Here is an 18,658-nt window from a genome sequence, read left to right as displayed (position 1 = left end):
TGCCGAGCAATGTTGAGCACTTTTTCATGTGTCTGTTGGCCATTTGGATGTCTTCTTTGGAAAAGTGTCTGTTCATGTCTTCTGCCCATTTCTTGATTGGATTATTTGTTCTTCAGGTGTTGAGTTTGTAAGTTCTTTATAGATTTTAGGTACTAGCCCTTTATCTGATATGTCATTTGCAAATATCCTCTCCCATTCTGTCAGTTGTCTTTTGGTTTTGTCAACTGTTTCCTTTGCTGTGCAAAAAGCTTTTTATCTTGATGAAGTCCCAATAGTTCATTTTTGCCCTTGCTTCCCTTGTCTTTGGCGATGTTTCTAGGAAGAAGTTGCTGCAGGTGAGGTCGAAGAGGTTGCTGCCTGTGTTCTCCTCTAGGATTTTGATGGACTCCTGTCTCATATTTAAGTCTTTCATCCATTTTGAGTCTATTTTTGTGTGTGGTGTAAGGAAATGGTCCAGTTTCGTTCTTCTGCATGTGGCTGTCCAGTTTTCTCAACACCATTTGTTGAAGAGACTGTCTTTTTCCCATTGGACATTCTTTCCTGCTTTGTCGAAGATTAGTTGACCATAGAGTTGAGGGTCCATTTCTGGGCTCTCTATTCTGTTCCATTGATCTATGTGTCTGTTTTTGTGCCAGTACCATACTGTCTTGATGATTACAGCTTTGTAATAGAGCTTGAAATCGGGCAATGTGATGCCCCCAGCTTTGTTTTTCTTTTTCAACATTCTTCTGGCTATTCGGAGTCTTTTCTGTTTCCATACAAATTTTAGGATTATTTGTTCCATTTCTTTGAAAAAAGTGGATGGTATTTTGATGGGGATTGCATTGAATGTGTAGATTGCTCTAGGTAGCATTGACATCTTCACAATATTTGTTCTTCCAATCCATGAACATGGAACGTTTTTACATTTCTTTGTGTCTTCCTCAATTTCTTTCATGAGTATTTTATAGTTTTCTGAGTACAGATTCTTTGCCTCTTTGGTTAGATTTATTCCTAGGTATCTTATGGTTTTTGGTGCAATTGCAAATGGGATCGACTCCTTAATTTCTCTTTCTTCTGTCTTGTTGCTAGTGTATAGAAATGCCACTGATTTCTGTGGATTGATTTTATATCCTGCCACTTTACTAAATTCCTGTATGAGTTCTAGCAGTTTTGGGGTGGAGTCTTTTGGGTTTTCCACATAAAGTATCATATCATCTGCAGAGAGTGAGAGTTTGATTTCTTCTTTGCCAATTCGGATGCCTTTTATTTCTTTTTGTCGTCTGATTGCTGTGGCTAGGACTTCTAGTACTATGTTGAATAGCAGTGGTGATAGTGGACATCCCTGCTGTGTTCCTGACCTTAGGGAGAAAGCTCTCAGTTTTTCCCCATTGAGAATGATATTCGCTGTGGGTTTTTCATAGATGGCTTTTATGATATTGAGGTATGTATCCTCTATCCCTACACTCTGAAGAGTTTTAATCAAGAAAGGATGCTGTACTTTGTCAAATGCGTTTTCTGCATCTATTGAGAGGATCATATGGTTCTTGTTCTTTCTTTTATTAATGTATTGTATCACACTGATTTATTTGTGGATGTTGAACCAACCTTGCAGCCTAGGAATAAATCCCACTTGGTCGTGGTGAATAATCCTTTTAACGTACTGTTGGATCCTACTGGCTAGTATTTTGGTGAGAATTTTTGCATCCATGTTCATCAAGGATATTGGTCTGTAATTCTCCTTTTTGATGGGGTCTTTGTCTGATTTGGGGATCAAGGTATTGCTGGCCTCATAAAATGAGTTTGGAAGTTTTCCTTACTTTTCTATTTTTTGGAACAGTTTCAGAAGAATAGGTATTAATTCTTCTTTAAATGTTTGGTAGAATTCCCCTGGGAAGCCATCTGGCCCTGGGCTCTTGTTTGTTGGGAAATTTTTGATTACTGCTTCAATTTCCTTAGTGGCTATGGGTCTGTTCAGGTTTTCTATTTCTTCCTGATTCAGTTTTGGTAGTTTATACATCTCTAGGAATTCATCCATTTCTTCCAGATTATCTAATTTGCTGGCATATAGTTGCTCATAATATGTTCTTATAATTGTTTGTATTTCTTTGGTGTTGGTTGTGATGTCTCCTCTTTCATTCATGATTTTATTTATTTAGGTCATTCCTCTTTTCTTTTTGATAAGTCTGGCCAGGGGTTTATCAATCTTGTTAATTCTTTCAAAGAACCGGCTCCTAGTTTCATTGATCTGTTCTACTGTTCTTTTCGTTTCTATTTCATTGATTTCTGTCCTGATCTTTACTATTTTTCTTCTCCTGCTGGGTTTTTATTTTTATTTGCTGTTCTCTCTCCAGCTCCTTCAGGTGTAGGGTTAGGTTGTGTATTTGAGACCTTTCTTGTTTCTTGAGAAAGGCTTGTATTGCTATATACTTTCCTCTTAGGACTGCCTGTGCTGCATCCCAAAGATTTTGAACAGTTGTGTTTTCATTTTCATTTGTTTCCATGAATTTTTTAAATTCTTCTTTAATTTCCTGGTTGACTCATTCATTCTTTAGTAGGATGCTCTTTAGCCTCCATGTATTTGAGTTCTTTCCAACTTTCCTCTTGTGACTGAGTTCTAGTTTCAAAGCATTGTGGTTCAAAAATATGCAGGGAATGATCCCAATCTTTTGGTACCAGTTGAGACCTGATTTGTGACCTAGGATGTGATATATTCAGGAGAATGTTCCATGGGCACTAGAGAAGAATGTGTATTCTGTTGCTTTGGGATGGAATACTCTGAATATATCTGTGAAGTCCATTTGGTCCAGTGTGTCATTTAAAGTCTTTATTTCCTTGTTGATCTTTTGCTCAGATGATCTGTTCATTTCAGTGAGGGGGATGTTAAAGTCCCCTACTGTTATTGTACTGTTGTCGATGTGTTTCTTTGCTTTTGTTATTAATTGGCTTATATAATTGGCTGCTCCCATGTTAGGGGCATAGATATTTACAATTGTTAAATCTTCTTGTTGGATAGACCCTTTAAGTATGATATAGTGCCCTTCCTCATCTCTTATTATAGTCTTTGGTTTAAAATCTAATTTGTCTGATATAAGGATTGCCACCCCAGTTTTCTTTTGATGTCCATTAGCATGGTAAATGGTTTTCCACCCCCTCACTTTCAATTTGGAGGTGTCTTTGGGTCTAAAATGAGTCTCTTGCAGACAGCATATTGATGGGTCTTGTTTTTTTATCCAATCTGATACCCTGTGTCTTTTGATTGGAGCATTTAGCCCATTTACATTCAGGGTAAATATTGAAAGATATGAAGTTAGTGCCATTGTATTGCCTGTAAGGTGGCTGTTATTGTATATTGTCTCTGTTCCTTTCTGGACTATGTTACTTTTAGGCTCTCTCTTTGCTTAGAGGACCCCTTTCAATATTTCTTGTAGGGCTGGTTTCGTGTTTGCAAATTCTTTTAGTTTTTATTTGTCCTGGAAGCTTTTTATCTCTCCTTCAGTTTTCAATGACAGCCTGGCTGGATATAGTATTCTTGGCTGCATATTTTTCTTGTTTAGTGCTCTCAATATATCATGCCAGTCCTTTCTGGCCTGCCAGGTCTCTGTGGATAGGTCTGTTGCCAATCTAATATTTCTGCCATTGTAGGTTACAGACCTCTTGTCCCAAGCTGCTTTCAGGATTTTCTCTTTGTCTCTGAGACTTGTAAGTTTTACTATTAGATGTCGGGGTGTTGACCTATTTTTATTGATTTTGAGGGGGGTTCTCTGTGCCTCTTGGATTTTGATGCCTGTTTCCTTCCCCAAATTAGGGAAGTTCTCTGCTATAATTTGCTCCAATTTACCTTCTGCCCCTCTCTCTCCTTCTTCTTCTTCTGGGATCCCAATTATTCTAATATTGTTTCATCTTATGGTATCACTTATCTCTCAAATTCTGCCCTCTTTATTCTCCATCATTTCGTCTTCTATATCACTAATTCTCTCTTCTGCCTCATTTATCCTAGCAGTTAGAGCCTCCATTTTTGATTGTACCTCAGTAATAGCCCTTTTCGTTTTGACTTGGTTAGATTTTAGTTCATTTCTCCAGAAAGGGTTTCTCTAGTATCTTCCATGCTTTTTTCAAGCCCAGCTAGTATCTTTATAATCGTCATTCTGAACTCTAGTTCCGACATCTTACTAATGTCCGTATTGATTAGGTCCCTGGCAGTCAGTACTGCCTCTTGTTCTTTTTTTTGAGGTGAGTTTTTCCATCTTGTTATTTTGTCCAGAGGAGAGTAGATGAATGAGAGAACAAAATGCTAACAGGGTAACAACGACCCCAGAAAAATATACACTAAACAAATCACGGGGGGAAAAGAAAGGGAAAGAAAGAAAAAAAAAAAGAATATGATCAAATTTAATCAGGCTGGTGCATAGATCAGTGCCACACACTAGATTTTGGGTGTATTTTGGTCTGTTAGAAGAAACTGCCTCCCAAAATTTTAAAGAAAGAAAAACATATATGTACAAAAATAAGGGTAAATAAGATGAAGGGATGGAATATGACTGTAAAGATGAAAATTATAAAAGATTTTATAAAAGGAATTGATACGAAGTTGTTTGAAAAAAGAAAGAAGGGAAACTTAAAAAGGGGGGGGCAGAGAGAATGTGATCAGGCAGGAGGCTAGAACAAAGTCATACACTTAGAGATTTAGGGTATATTTTGGTCTATTAGAAGAAACTGTATCCCAAAATTTTAAAGAGAGAACAACTCATATATATACCAAAAATAAGGCTAGCTACAATGAAGGGATAGAATATGACTCTAAAAATGAAAAATAAAAAAGATTTTTTAAAAAGGGATTGATAAGATGTTGGCTGAAAAAGGGAAAAAGAAAAATTCAAAAAAAAAATAGAAAAAGAAAAAAAAGAAAATTGAAATAATTAACTTTGAAAGACTAAAGAATCATGGGGAAAAAGCCATGAATTCTATGTGCAGTATTCCCCTAGCACTGGAGTTCAGCCGTTCTCATTGATCGGTAAACTTGGCCTTGGCTGGCTGTTCTTGCTGATCTTCTGGGGAAGGGGCCTGTTGCTGTGGTTCCCAAATGTCTTTGCTGGAGGCAGAATTGCCCTGCCCTTGCCAGGTTGGGCTAAGTAATCTGCTCAGGTTTGCTCTCAGGAGCTTTTGTTCCCTGCAAGCTTTCCGTATAGCTTTGGAGGACGGGAGCGAAAATGGTGGCCTCCCAATCTCCACCCCGGAGGAGCCGAGAACTCAGGGCCCCACTCCTCAGTGCGCCCCCAGAGAAAAGCAGTCAGTCACTCCTGTCTTCCCGGTCTCCGGCCGCACTCCATGCTCACCTGGCCTGTGACCGAGTGTTTCTATCTCTGGCACCCGACCCCGTGTGGAGTCTCCAAACCCAGCAGATTCCTCCCAGTGGAGGAAGGGGAGTCTCCCCGGATCTGCCACTTTTTGGGTCCCTGCTGGAAGAGCAGTGGCCCAACTGTGCTGCGGATCACGGTTTATGGCAACCCCGAGCTGAGAGCCCACTCCTCGGCTCCGTCTCTGCAGCCGGCTTCCCTGCTCTGATGCCTGGGAGCTGTGCCGCACTCAGGCACCCCCGGTCTTTCTGTGACCCTGACGGTCCTGAGACCACACTGTCCCAGCAAGAGTTCCACCCCCCCGCTTAGCCACTGGAGCAATATCCCTCAGCAGAGTGGACTTCTCAAAGTTCTGATTTTGTGCTCCACTGCTCTATCACTTGTGCCTAGCGGCTGACGGAGGCTCCCTTCCCCCGCCGTCTATCTTCCCGAATAGCACCTCGGATTCACTTCTCCGCACGTCCTACCTTCCAGAAAGTGGTCGCTTTTCTGTTCAGAGAGTTGCTGCTATTCTTTTCTTCGATCTTCTGTTGAGTTTGTAGGTGTTCAGAATGGTTTGATACCTATCTAGCTGAATTCCTGGGACCACAGGAAATTTAGGTCTCCTACTCCTCCGCCATCTTGCTCCTCCAAGCATCAATACTTAGCCTTTAATGTGGGCTGCAGTTCCATTCAGCATTATAATAGATTCCATTGCACTTGCACAGATAACAATCTGTGTCACAGTTATTGGAAATTTCATGTACATTAAAATCCCCTGTTGAAAAGACAGTCTCTTCAATAAATGGTGTTGGGAAAACTGGACAAGCTACACACAAAAGAGTGAAACTAGACCACTGTTACACTATATACAAAAATAAATTCAAATTGGATTAAAGATCTGAATGTCAGACTTGAAGCCATAAAACTCCTAAAAGAAAACATAGGCAGTAAGCTCTTCGACATCAGTCTTAGCAAAAAAAATTTTTTGGACCAGTCTCCTCAGGCAAGGGCAACAAAAGCTAAAATAAACAAATGGGACTACATCAAGCTGGAGAGCTTCTGTACAGCAAAGGAAACCATCAACAAAACCAAAAGGCCACCTCCTTAATGGAAGAAGAGATCTGCAAATCATACATCTGATATGTGGAATCTAAAAACAAAACAAAAGAACAAATGAAACAAAACAGAAACAGACTCATTGAAACAAGAAATAAACTTTTGGTCACCAGAAAGGGGAAGGGTTGGGTAGGGGGGCAGATGAAATCGGTGAAGGGGATTAAGAGATACAAACTTCCGGTTAGAAGCATAAAAAATACAAAAATACAAAATACAAAATACAAAAATACAGTCAATAATATTGTAATAAATGTATGGTGACAGATGGTAACTAGACTTATCATGGGCATCATTTTGTAATGCATAAAAGTATCAGATCACTATGATGTATACCAGAAATTAATAGGATATTGTATGTCAATTATACTTCAATTAAAAAAAATCCACTATTTTCAAGGTGACATAATGAACTGCATTTATTTATAAGCCAGGAGAATTTCAGAAAACACTCATGTCTAGTTATTAAAGGGTTTTTTTTTTCCCTTTTCTTCTGAATCAGGTGCTGTCATACCATGCAACATGTTCAAAAGCGGAAGTTGACAAGTTTAAGGTAAGGAAGCAAAGGGTGCCCTTGCTAGTACTGAATGTTAATCTTCACATGGCATTCTGACCCGTTGTCACTTGCCTCTGTAGAATCAGTCTGGTCCACTAGGTATTAGGGAAAAGAACTGGGCAAAGGTGTGTTTGAATATTTCAGTCTTAGAGGGGAAAAGGGACTTATATATAAACTAAGTATCCCCTTCATGATCATTTAAATGATTCATTATTTATTTCTTTCCATTTGTTAAATATGTGGGGTATTAGAGAAAAAATCTGTGTAATATTGTGAGAATCGGGACACCTGGCTTTGGCATTTATTTTTCCTCCAACTTTCTGTTCACTTAAATATTTTCATCTGTAAAAATAAGGAAGAGATTAGGACAATAATAACTAACATTTGCCATATGCTTACTATGGACCACAATACAAAGCATTTTACCTATATAATTCATTTGAGTTTCATAATCCTGTGAAGAACATACTGTTTTACAGAGGAGTCAGTTGAGGCATGGAGATGTTAAGTAGACAGCCAAGGTCAAATGATTGTAAGGGGTAAGCCAGTCAATCTGGCCCCGGAACTGGAGCTCCTAACCACGGTGTTCACTGCTGTTCAGTGGGACCTTCTTCCAGCTCCAATATACGATAAGTCTGTGAATGAGGCTTAGATATTCTTTATCTTTTTTTTAAGATTGTATTTTTAAGTAATCTCTACACGCAACATGGGACTCGAACTCACAACCCCAAGATCAAGAGTCACATGTTCCACCAACTGACTCAGCCAGGTGCCCTAGATATTCTTTTTCACCTCAGTCACCACCATTCTCTTAAAGGCAGCCCAGAATTCTTGTTCCGTCCCCTGCACTTCTAACCAGTCATAGTCAAAATATGAGAGTGTTGGTAGGCCTGATTTCCCTCCCCTTTGCAAGCTTTGGTCTCTGCCTTTTAAAGTTTTCGTGGAAGTCCAGAATTATCAGGTTAGCCACCACAACCGTAAGAAAGACAGTGTTTTGTACTGTGATATCTGTATGTAATAACCCTTGGTGATGGCTACTCTTCTAAGAGTTTCATTTACACGCAGATGCATTCATCTTCCCAGGAACAATGGCACAGAGAGCTGATCCCTAAATTGGATCATTAGAGTTGAGTCACACTAATAAAGAAAGGAAACAAGGGAAGACTCCAAACTCAGAGTAAGGATGAGGGGACTGCTCAGAAGGGCAGGGAGCAGTGCATTTAGCATGGGCACAAGCTGAGCTGCATGGGCTCCAGCCAGGGATATGGTGCTATTGGCTGGATGAGAGGCTTAGGAAAAGACTGCAGTGCTGACCCAGATCAGGAGCGACATGTTGCCAGCAAGAGGTGACAGCTGACAGCAGAAGAAGGAGACAGAACAACCCAAACTGTGGCAGTCAGGGCCCTCTTGTTAGGGAGATAAACATCCTACCTATCAGCTAGAATGTGAGTGTCATCGGACAGCACTTTTTGTATGTTGTGTTCACTGCTCTATCCCTGCAGTTCTGGGAACATGGTAGTACTTAGTAAATATTTGTTGAATTGATAGATGAATGAATGAATGACTGAATCCAAAAGGCATCAGTGTTCCATAATTCAAAACAATTATTCATTAAGAAAATGTTAAAAACCATGGTTACATATGATTATTTTTCATATCTTCTATATATTTTATAAATAAGTCCATCAAAAATAGGTAAAGCTTTTATACTTTAATAAAGCTTAGTTACCTAGAAATCTGATTTAGGGAAATAACTTGCTGCAAATATTTTACTGTTCTTACTGTCTTATATGTTTACTGTTATTATCATTATCATCATTGCTAAAAGAAGGAAGGGACCTGCAGGGAGAAAGATAGCAAAGCGCACAGTGGGACAAATATGACTGCAGGAGCTATTTGATGGGACAAGCACAGAGGCACAGCGGGCCAAAATCCATAGCTGTGTACCCTCTACACATACTGCCCCTTGTTCAGCCTTAATTCTTAATTCTAATTTCCTTAGATTAAGGAAAATACCATTGTCTTGGAATTTGCCGTGCTTTTCTATTGTTAGCTCACAAACATACTAAAAATATGAAGTATTTAAATTTGAGAACAAAGGGTTATTTCATCTTAAAGTTATCAAGAATATTAACTTAACTGATTTATTCCAGATTTTATCCTGAAAGATATTGGTAAGTGTCTTATTACAATGTAATTGAGATATAGTAGATAATTTTAACTTAATGGCTTTTTTTCTTGATATATAAAGTAAACAAAACATTATCATAATTAGTAGCTGATGTCTTATAACTGCAGCAATAACATTAAAATGTAGTGAGCTTAAAATAATCCTGCACATAGACACTGAAAAGTACTTACTGAAATTTCACACTGGAGTATGTGCAATGGCAGTTTCCTAACATTGTAGCTAAATAGCAGTAAATAAATGCTTTGTTTTGACCCATATGTACAGATAAACCATGCTTGCATTCAAATATATTGTAAACTTTGCTACTTACAATAATTTTTTAACAGAGATAGTAAAGAAAATAGATCTATATGTAGAGAGAGATTTGAAATCTGGAATAGAGTTATCCATGAAATTTCGTCCTTTAAGGATGGCTGAGTCAATGTATTGGATTATGTACAGCTGGGACCAAGCTATTGATCAGTGATTCAGAGATGAAATCAGGGCTTGGAAGGAAATATCATCCTCTAGGACCTGGAGGTCAAATACACGCATACATAGGCCAGACTCCGGTTGCAGCCCAAGCTGTACCATATCCAGGATTCAGATATGTTGAGAACACCAGTGAGAAATGGTTATTCACACAAGAGACTAGAGGCCTCCTAGTCAAGAAGTCTTCCTAGTGGAAATTGAGACCACAGGCCTCAGTGTCTAGATGATTCCAAGTTCAACATGGGGTTTGTCTCTTGGATTTGTCCCTTAGCCCAGCCTCCTATAGATTCATCTTCTCAGCTAAAAACGTGAATGGACACAAAAGGTATGGACTTTAGTACAGTTTCAGTGCAATAAATGACCCCAAGAGCATGAGGGTTCCAGAGTGCCAATAGCATGCAACAGAAAGCGGCAGCCCAAGGGAAAGAAAGCCTCAGATAGACCAGAGGGAAGGCACCTTCTATCAAAATGACCAGCAGAAGCTGAAGGAATCAATGCAGGCTGAGTGGTCACATTTTAAAAACAAGTTAGGTATACCCTGAGAACTCTCAGAAATAAGTAGGAGAGATGGAAATCCCATAATATTGGAGAGTACAATACACACCATTAATTAATTACTTTCAATTAACTACCATTTGTACTCCTCGGTGGGATGGTTTCAAGCAACACAGATTTCATATATGATAAACCTATAGTCAATCTTTAATAATCATTAATGCAAGGCTAATATCATCTTACCTTTTTTCATATCTTGTCTTCCTATTTCACACCTGTCTATATTTGGGGATTTCTTTTCCTATTGTAGAATGTCAGAGGAGAGGGAAAAGATGTTTTCCTTTCTGTTTTGTTTTGTTCTGTTAACTCCATTTCTCCTGTTGGGAAAAGTCTCTTTCATGGGTGTGTGGTGGTAGGTGGGTGAAGGGTGGTCAGAGTGTGAAAACCATTCTAGAAGTTTTCCTGGATTATCTAGCCAGAATAAGTAGATGAAACAACATATAATTGCTCATCTAGGAATGTCAGAACCTAAGCTTATTTTTGTGACTGTGATATATTATTTATACCTTGGGAAACAGTCTTTTTTGGAGGGCCACCTATACACAAAAAGATCACAGAACTTCCTGGAACTAATGAATTAACTTTTTCAAAGTCTGATTGAGGTTATAATGTTAATAATTTGTCCTTTATGGGCTGGTTGCCCTGTGCATTGAATGAGGAAACCAGGATCTAAAGAATAGTTTTTAATCCTCATTAACATTTACTGATCTTCCTTGAACTTGAAATAAGAAAGGTGTGCCCAGAAAATTTGTGCAGATTTTAGTGCCTGTTTATATCTTTTCTGCTCTGTGCTAACGGGAATAATGTATAAAGACCATATTGACAATTAGATCTCTTTGAAGATGACTGGTTTAAAGGCTTTTAATAACCTGAAGATGCCAGATGTGATAACATAAGAAAATGAGTTTGGTACACCAATTATATGCTCCTGTAATTTTATGCACTTCCCTAAGATTCCAATGTGGTGGACAGACCAAACAGTTACTACTGTATATTCCAGTTTACTAATTAAAATAAACTCATGGACGTTCTCATGTTGTATTGCCACCTTTTATCATCCCTTCTTTCAATTCCAAACTGCACGGGTTATGGCTGCAACCAGAGATGAACTTGTTTACGGCACTATTTAACTGCCTCGGTAATTAAACACCGATAACTCCTGTTAGATGTTTGGGTTTGGACCATAAATTAACATCCTGGTAAAGTAAATAAAATAAAGTGCCACGGAATAGGTACCCCCTCTGGCCTTTACTACCAAAATAAGAATGGCCACATCAAAAATAGGATCTTACAAACTCCTCTGTAAGATAGAGGGCAGGGGAGAGGCTGGGCAATGGGATAGGATGTACTAGGCTTTTTTTTTTTTTTTTTAAGTAATTAAGTTTGAGGAGGCATCTTTGATCCTGAAATATTCAAATGTTATCATAAGCCCTGGCAGTTGTGCGGGTAGATGTGTCTATCATAAGTCCTGCACGAGGGTCCCTGTGTAAGGAGGCAGGAGTTGGGGCTTGCCCCCACTTGGCTGGTCCACTGATGGGTTGCCCCTTAGTGACTGATCTCCCAATGGGCACACCTTTTTCTAATTGCATAGCGACAGAACATGTGCTGGCCTGCCAACTCTATTTCCAAAGCTGGGGGAAAAGTCCAATCCTTGCACCGGCTTGTTGCAGAGGAAAAGTGTCCCATGTAGACAGAGGGTAACACCATGACACTTACCCAAACCCAAGTAATGAGGCAGCTGCCAAGGAGGGGAGAGGTAGGGCAGGGCACCATGTGGCAAAGGCTTAGGGAGCTCATTGTTCCCCACCACAGTCAGTAGGAAGCACCTTCCAGCTCCTCTCCGGCAGGCCAGGCGCTCCCATAGAGACACCTCCAGAGTCCAGGCGGTAATCCACGACGTCAGGGTGCCAAGGAGGGAGGGAGAACTTCCACTTGTTCCTCTAGCCTCAGCCCTCACAGTCTTCCTGAAATGCCGCCTTTGGAAATCTCAACAACCAACCACTTTCCGGTTCACCTCTGCTTATTTCTTTTTTTTTTTTTTTAAATGTTTTATGTATTTATTCATGAGAGTCAGAGAAAGAGATAGAGAGAGGCAGCGGCAGAGGGAGAAGTAGGCTCCCCGCCTAGCAGGGAGCCCGATGCGGTCAGAGCTTTCCAGAACACTAGGGCATCTGGAACTGTATCACTCTCCTTCTTTCCGGTTTGCCTCTAGTTAGAGCCATCTATGACTACAGGCATGGAACTGGGAAATAAAGATGCAGGGTCTCAGGACCCTGGGATCGTGACCTGAGCCGAAGGCAGACACTTAACCATCTGAGCCACCCAGGTGCCCCCACCTCTGCTTATTTCTAACGTTGTTTAAAAGATGACCTCGACCTCGCGGCAGTATAAATGGAACTTGGGAATCATCTTACACCTAACCTATTCTGTCTCCTCTCTTTTCCCTGCCTCTTGACTTGAGGGCTTTGTTGTTACTTTAATAGTATCTGTGCCGAGTTTAATTTCCGAGATTTTTTTTTTATCATCAGGGAGTTCTTGAACCTTCAGTAGGAATCTGGCTGCAGGGGAAACATCTGGGAATCGGCATTCAAAAGGGCATGCCCTGCTCCTGTGGCAGCCTGCACGGCTTAGGCCATGTCCAGAAATCCATGGAGTGCTTTGTGTCCGAATGTCCACATGTTCATATGGGCTTCTCTTTATGAATTGTGTCTTCATGGAAGGTTAGGTCAGATAAAAGATGGTTACGCTTGGTCACTGTTGAGTGTCAACAACCCTGGGGAGGGGAGCCGTGTGAGGGGAATCAGGGCTGAAGTCCAGCCCGGCCTTTCCTACTGCTGCACTATGTGGCTATGAGTTGAAGGCTCCTCAAGAACTCACCTGGCCAAGCTACATCCTGTGGTGACACTGACCTTCTCCCAGATCAGCTTCAACAGCCATCATTTGTCCCTTCTTTGAATTTGGAAACAAAACAGGAACACTGTCTCTGAAAGGTCATGAGGAATGTTGACTTTCCCTGGGAGGAAGGATGTGCCTGGAAGGCGTTCTCCCACCTTCTTGCTTCCACACACTAACACAGCTGGTCCACTGCACTCCTGGAGTGGCACACGTGAAGGCCCAGGGAGTCTGACCCTGAGGGAATGAGATAAAGGGCAGTTCATTTTTGGCTTCAGAGCAGTGATGAGTCCTGAAGGTCCAGAGAAGACAGGAGTGGAGGGCAATTGTGTGGCCCGGTTAAAGCGCTGACTCTGAACAGTGAAGGGAGCTATAGAGGCCAAAGGGGTCAGAGCTTTCCAGAACACTAGGGCATCTGGAACTGTATCACTCTCCTTCTTTCTGGTTTGCCTCTAGTTAGAGCCATCTACGACTACAGGCATGGAACTGGGAAATAAAGAACTGATGTGCCCTCCCCTCAGTGATGTTGGTTTGGTTTAGCAATCGTAACGGTTGGTTTTCTCTCTGCATCTCCTTCAGTATACGTAGGAGCTACAAACCCCTGACTGCCATGCTTCCCTCACCCTCCTCTCCAGAGGACCACTTTGGATATAACTGTCCAGTCACCTTTGAGTCCTCACATCTCCTCACTCCCATGGGCTCATCCCTCCATTCTGACTTCACAATGTCTCCCATGCTCCCCCGATCCTCACAGTCACCACCAGCTCGGATCCTCATTCTTTCTCATGCAGACGTTTGTTATGCATGCTCTCCTAGCTGGTCTCCCTGCCTCTCTTTCTCTCTCGCTCTTTTTTAATTTTTTTTTAAGCAAGCTGGTCTTATGCCCAACATCTGGGCATAAAACCAGCTCCCAAATTAATCCTGTGCATAGTGGCCGGATTAATAGTATGTTGGTACCAGTTGCCTTCTCACAAAGCTCAACATCTTCTATAAGCCTTTAGATTCCATCATTTCAAATCCTTCAGTTGGACATGAAAATGGGTGAAGACCAGTGGGAGAAACAAGCTTCCAGTTAGAGAATGAATGAGTCACAGGAATAAAAGGTACAGCAGAGGGAATATAGTCAATGACACTGTAATGGCGTATGGTGACAGATGGTAGCATAGCATCACGGGTAGAGAAGTTGAATCACTGTGTTGAACACCTTAAACTGATGTAACATTGTGTGTCAGCTATACTCAAATTAAAACATTTAAAATAAATAACTAAATTCATTATAATAATACTTATAAAAAGTGCTCTGAACTCTCAGCTCCAGTTCACTTTTCCATCCTGTTTCCCATGCTCCCACTGACCCACCCTTTACATGAGCTCTATTTGATATTTTCTGTCCATTCTCTGCCCTTCCTGATCTCGGTCCCCATTCCTGTTTCTATCTCAGCATATTTAGAGTCCTGACAATCCATCTGCTCCTGCTCAGTTGTGCCCTCTGTGAAGTCATTCTCACTGTAATTCAGGCAAAAGTGATCTGCTTGTTTGCCATTTTTTTCATTATACGTATCAGTTTCTGCCTTGTGATATAAATCTTTATGCACCTGTCCATTCATCTGATTAAACCAGGAGCATTTTCATGAGCGAATCCTTGTCTTTACTCATTTTTGTAACCTTTATATTTCCTAAAGTCATGTCTTGCACCTGGGTGCTGGAGAAATTTCTACCAAATCCATTGAACTATTTGTGGTTTTGATGGCAGAGGTGATTACAACATATGAGTAGAATTTGGAAGCAAGGATCTATGACAATAAGAGTGTCTGCAAATTGTATCTCAACACCTTGTTTTAAGTTCTTGGTTGCTAATTTCCTAAGAAGCCTGAACTATATGAAAATAAAGGGATTCATTTTCTTTGTTTAGGATACTCTCTTTGAAGTGTTCAGTAATGACAATATCTGTGCTTCCCTACTGTGGGCAAAGGCCCCTTGTCATTAATTCTTAGTTGATTCAGCAATTGCTATAATATAAGTACACCTCGGAGATGTTGAGGGTTTGGTTGCAGAGTAGTGCAATAAAGCAAATATCACAATAAAGCAAGTCAAATGCATTTTTGGTTTCCTGGTGTATATAAAAGTTATGTTTACTACACTATACTATAGCCTATTAAGTGTACAATAACATGATGTCTAAAAACACAATGTACATATCTTAATTAACAAATATTTTATTGCTAAAAAAAGATGAACCATCATTTGAGATTTGAGTAAGTCATAATCACTGATCACAGATATATAATAATATATATAAAATATAATAATGTAAAAGTTGATAGTATTTAGACAATTATGAGAATGTGACACAGAGACATGAAGTGAGCAAATGCTTTTGGAAGAATGGTGCTGATAGACTCACTCAACACAGAGCTGCCACAAACCTTCAATCTATAAAAAACCAAAGTATCTGCAAAGCGCAGTAAAGCCAAGTGCCATAAAATGAGGCATGTCTGTATTAAATAAGATTGTTCACTCATGTATCCTGCTACCACCATCCCGATAATTAAATCTGTTAAAACTATTCTTTTCTTGAATCTCAGGATGCCTTTCTAATTCTTTTTATTTGTATCATCCTGCGTTCTGTCCCTTCTACCTATTTTTGAAATTATGTGCTGTTTTGGGTAGTTCTGCATGGTTTCTCACAGTTGACACCAGATCCACCCAAAATCTTAAAAATGTGCATAAATCATGATTCTATTGATCTCAAGCCCCAACATGAAATCCCAAGTTAGGAAAGAATGTCTCGGTTGCCAGAGCTGTCCCTTTTGAAGCAGTCTTTGTAAGGTCATGGACATAGGACAGAAAGCGAACATGTAAATAGACAAAGCAGCCACCAGACCTCTGGGTTCACTTAAAATTGCTAGGCCTCAGGTTTCCTCGTCTGAGTAACAAAGCCATTTTCAGCTATAAAATGCTACGATGTTATGAGCCTATAAAATGTATCTCCAGGAGGGAAGGGGAAAATAAAACATAAAGCAACATAAAGTTTATAAAACATCTTGGGGTTCTTATAATTTCTAAATACCCAAAGCTTTAAATTTAAGCTTATTTAAAAATTTGGATATTTGGTGGAAGACTTGGCTCAGCTTGATGTAATTACATATTATAAGTGATTTCCAAAGCCCACCATGGCTGCATTATATTTGAAGGGTAACATTATACAGTAATACTCATAAGAAAGATCAGTGATTATTTTAGGTAGCAAGAATCTTAACCTCATAAGTATAGAAAGTATACACTAGGGCTACCTATAAATGTTTAAATAATATTAATGCATCAAATAATATGTAATATGACTTAGCAGTGTATAAAAATGTTTTCCTTCCCATTATCTTACTTGAACCTCACACCTCTTGGTGAGGGCAGGGTCATTACCCTTTACATACAAGGTGACCAAGAACCAAAAGAACCAGCAAGAAAAGTGCACGTGCTTGGCTTTGATTTTTCCTCTCCAGTGTTTTGTTTTGACCTTGAAGATAATGCTTCTCTTCAAGTTCTGAATAGGAAAATGTAAGTAATATCATGGAATTTTATCCTGAAGTCATTTCTTTTGATTTCTTGGAACCTCTGTGGCATTTTGACAGTGTGGGGGCCAGATAAGTGTGAATGGTGATGATGTCTGAGAAAAACAGAATTTGGGGCTGAACTTAACATAGACATTTGTAAAAAGAGGCTTTTCATGGTACTCTTTGGGCAATCGATATATAATGCTATTCTATTAGAAACTTCTTTTTGTATTGTGGTTGTACCATCCATGTGACTTCTTGCCCTGAGGTTTCAGACTGCTTAGAAACCTAAGGAAATTGGAAACAGCAAACATTATGAAGATATTGCATCATTTTGAGCAAGAGGGTATATGATTCATTATTCTGACATCTTGCTTGTCTTCCTTACTGTCTGATTGGCTATCTAGCTGTATAGAAATCTCTCGACATCTGGAAAGCTCAAAGGAAAGAGAACAGTCCCACTTTATTATCCTGTGCTCTCCAGGCCTGCCAAGTACCTTGTAAGAAAGATAACAGGGTTATGAGATTGTGAACATCAGTTTAAGGATAAAGCACTTGTCAGGAGATAAAGTCTTATGTTTAAGGCATGAGAACTCATGAACTAGAGACTATTTGGGGGAAGATATGAAGTGAAGAATGGGAGACTGGGTTTACATTTGTATAATGTTTCCTATACTGATGCGCGGTATTAGGGACATCATGGACAGTAATCTGCATATCTGAAATATGACGACTCTAACATAAGACTTTACGCTAAATTTTTAAGGATTTTTGAATGTTATTCTGAATTAGCCTCTGTATATAGCTTCAATTTGTATGTGTGAATATGTGTGGTGTGTGTGTGTGTGTATGTGTACACACTTCAGCTTAAAGGGATAGTCAAGTGATTTAGTGTTTCAACTCTGGCGTTAGAAAAAGATGGCAATTCATTGTCTCCAAAGAGACAAGCAATGGAAAATCTGTGAGAAAAACAAGATCTGAGATGAAACACTTTGGCCACTGGGTGCCATCCTTGCTCCACGTAAGGATTTGCTGAGCCACATTTCTAGGAAAATGGTTTTAAAACCCAAAAGACAGTCATTTAAAAGTAATTTCAAGATATAATAATGTTTGTGTGTGCACATGACCTGGAATATGTTAGTGACACAGCAGCTTATTTATCTGCTGAGGCACGAGGTGGAACGACTGGGGAGATCTCCCCTCTGGTTCAGCCTTACCAACAAAGCCTGGGTAAAGCCCTCTTGCTGGCTGTATCCCAGTGAGCCAGTGAGTTCAGGGGAGGCACAGTGGAGGTGCTGGGAGTTGATGGTGAGATGGTGTGGTAGCTATCCAGAGGTCGGATGCTCCATTAATTGTTTGTATGGTGGCGTATTGTGCGGTATGCACGGAGCGGGACTTGAACCCAGCAGTCAGTGTGGCTGTGCTCAATCCCTTCGAATACACTCCTTTCATTCCCAGAGCTGGTGGAGCCATTCAGCACTCTTCCCTTTTCTAGCAATGCTGGTGATGCGTGTTGGTGGAATAGGAACTCTGTTTTGCGTGCTTTTTCTTTCCCTGGAAGCAATTCATGGAGTCGGCAAAGATAACACCTTAGCCAGGCACCAGAACATCCCTAGTCAATGACACAGTATCTGTGCAGGATTTTGCTATCTTTGGATTTGACACTAATATACACAAAACTTAGAAATTAAACTCAGCTTTATGAACAAGAGTAGCCACAGAGACTGTTCTAAGACTAGCTTGTAGTACAGGCCGATGTTCCCATCTAGGGCCTCGAACGTGGTTGAGACTAAAAGGAATTAAGGTGTGAACAAGTAAGAATTTGAATAAAAATCGAAAATCTGTGACAATCACACTAACAGAAGACTCTAGAATCCTTTCTACAAGACCACATTGTAAAAGGGATCCAAGCTCCAAATAGGTTTTACCTCACACCCCCAGGCTGGGGGCTGTGCAGCTTGGCCTCACCCTTGGCCCAAGAAGCTGCCCAGAGCAGGGCCTACATGTACTT

General features: G+C 40.1%; 1 protein-coding gene across 1 annotated transcript in view; it reads left to right on the top strand.

Moving 5' to 3' along the window:
• The window catches only part of PDE11A (phosphodiesterase 11A), a 390,891-nt gene that overhangs the window by 250,688 nt on the left and 121,545 nt on the right, over positions 1-18,658 (top strand). Inside the window, exon 10 of the mRNA XM_036099160.2 lies at positions 6,934-6,984. Within this exon, the coding sequence (XP_035955053.2) occupies positions 6,934-6,984 (51 nt within the window). The remainder of the gene's footprint in view (positions 1-6,933; positions 6,985-18,658) is intronic.

The sequence above is a fragment of the Halichoerus grypus genome, chromosome 4 (genome assembly GCF_964656455.1).
Source record: "Halichoerus grypus chromosome 4, mHalGry1.hap1.1, whole genome shotgun sequence".
NCBI lineage: Eukaryota > Metazoa > Chordata > Mammalia > Carnivora > Phocidae > Halichoerus > Halichoerus grypus.
Note: the sequence above shows the minus strand (reverse complement) of the source record. Positions and strands in the feature narration are given on the sequence as shown.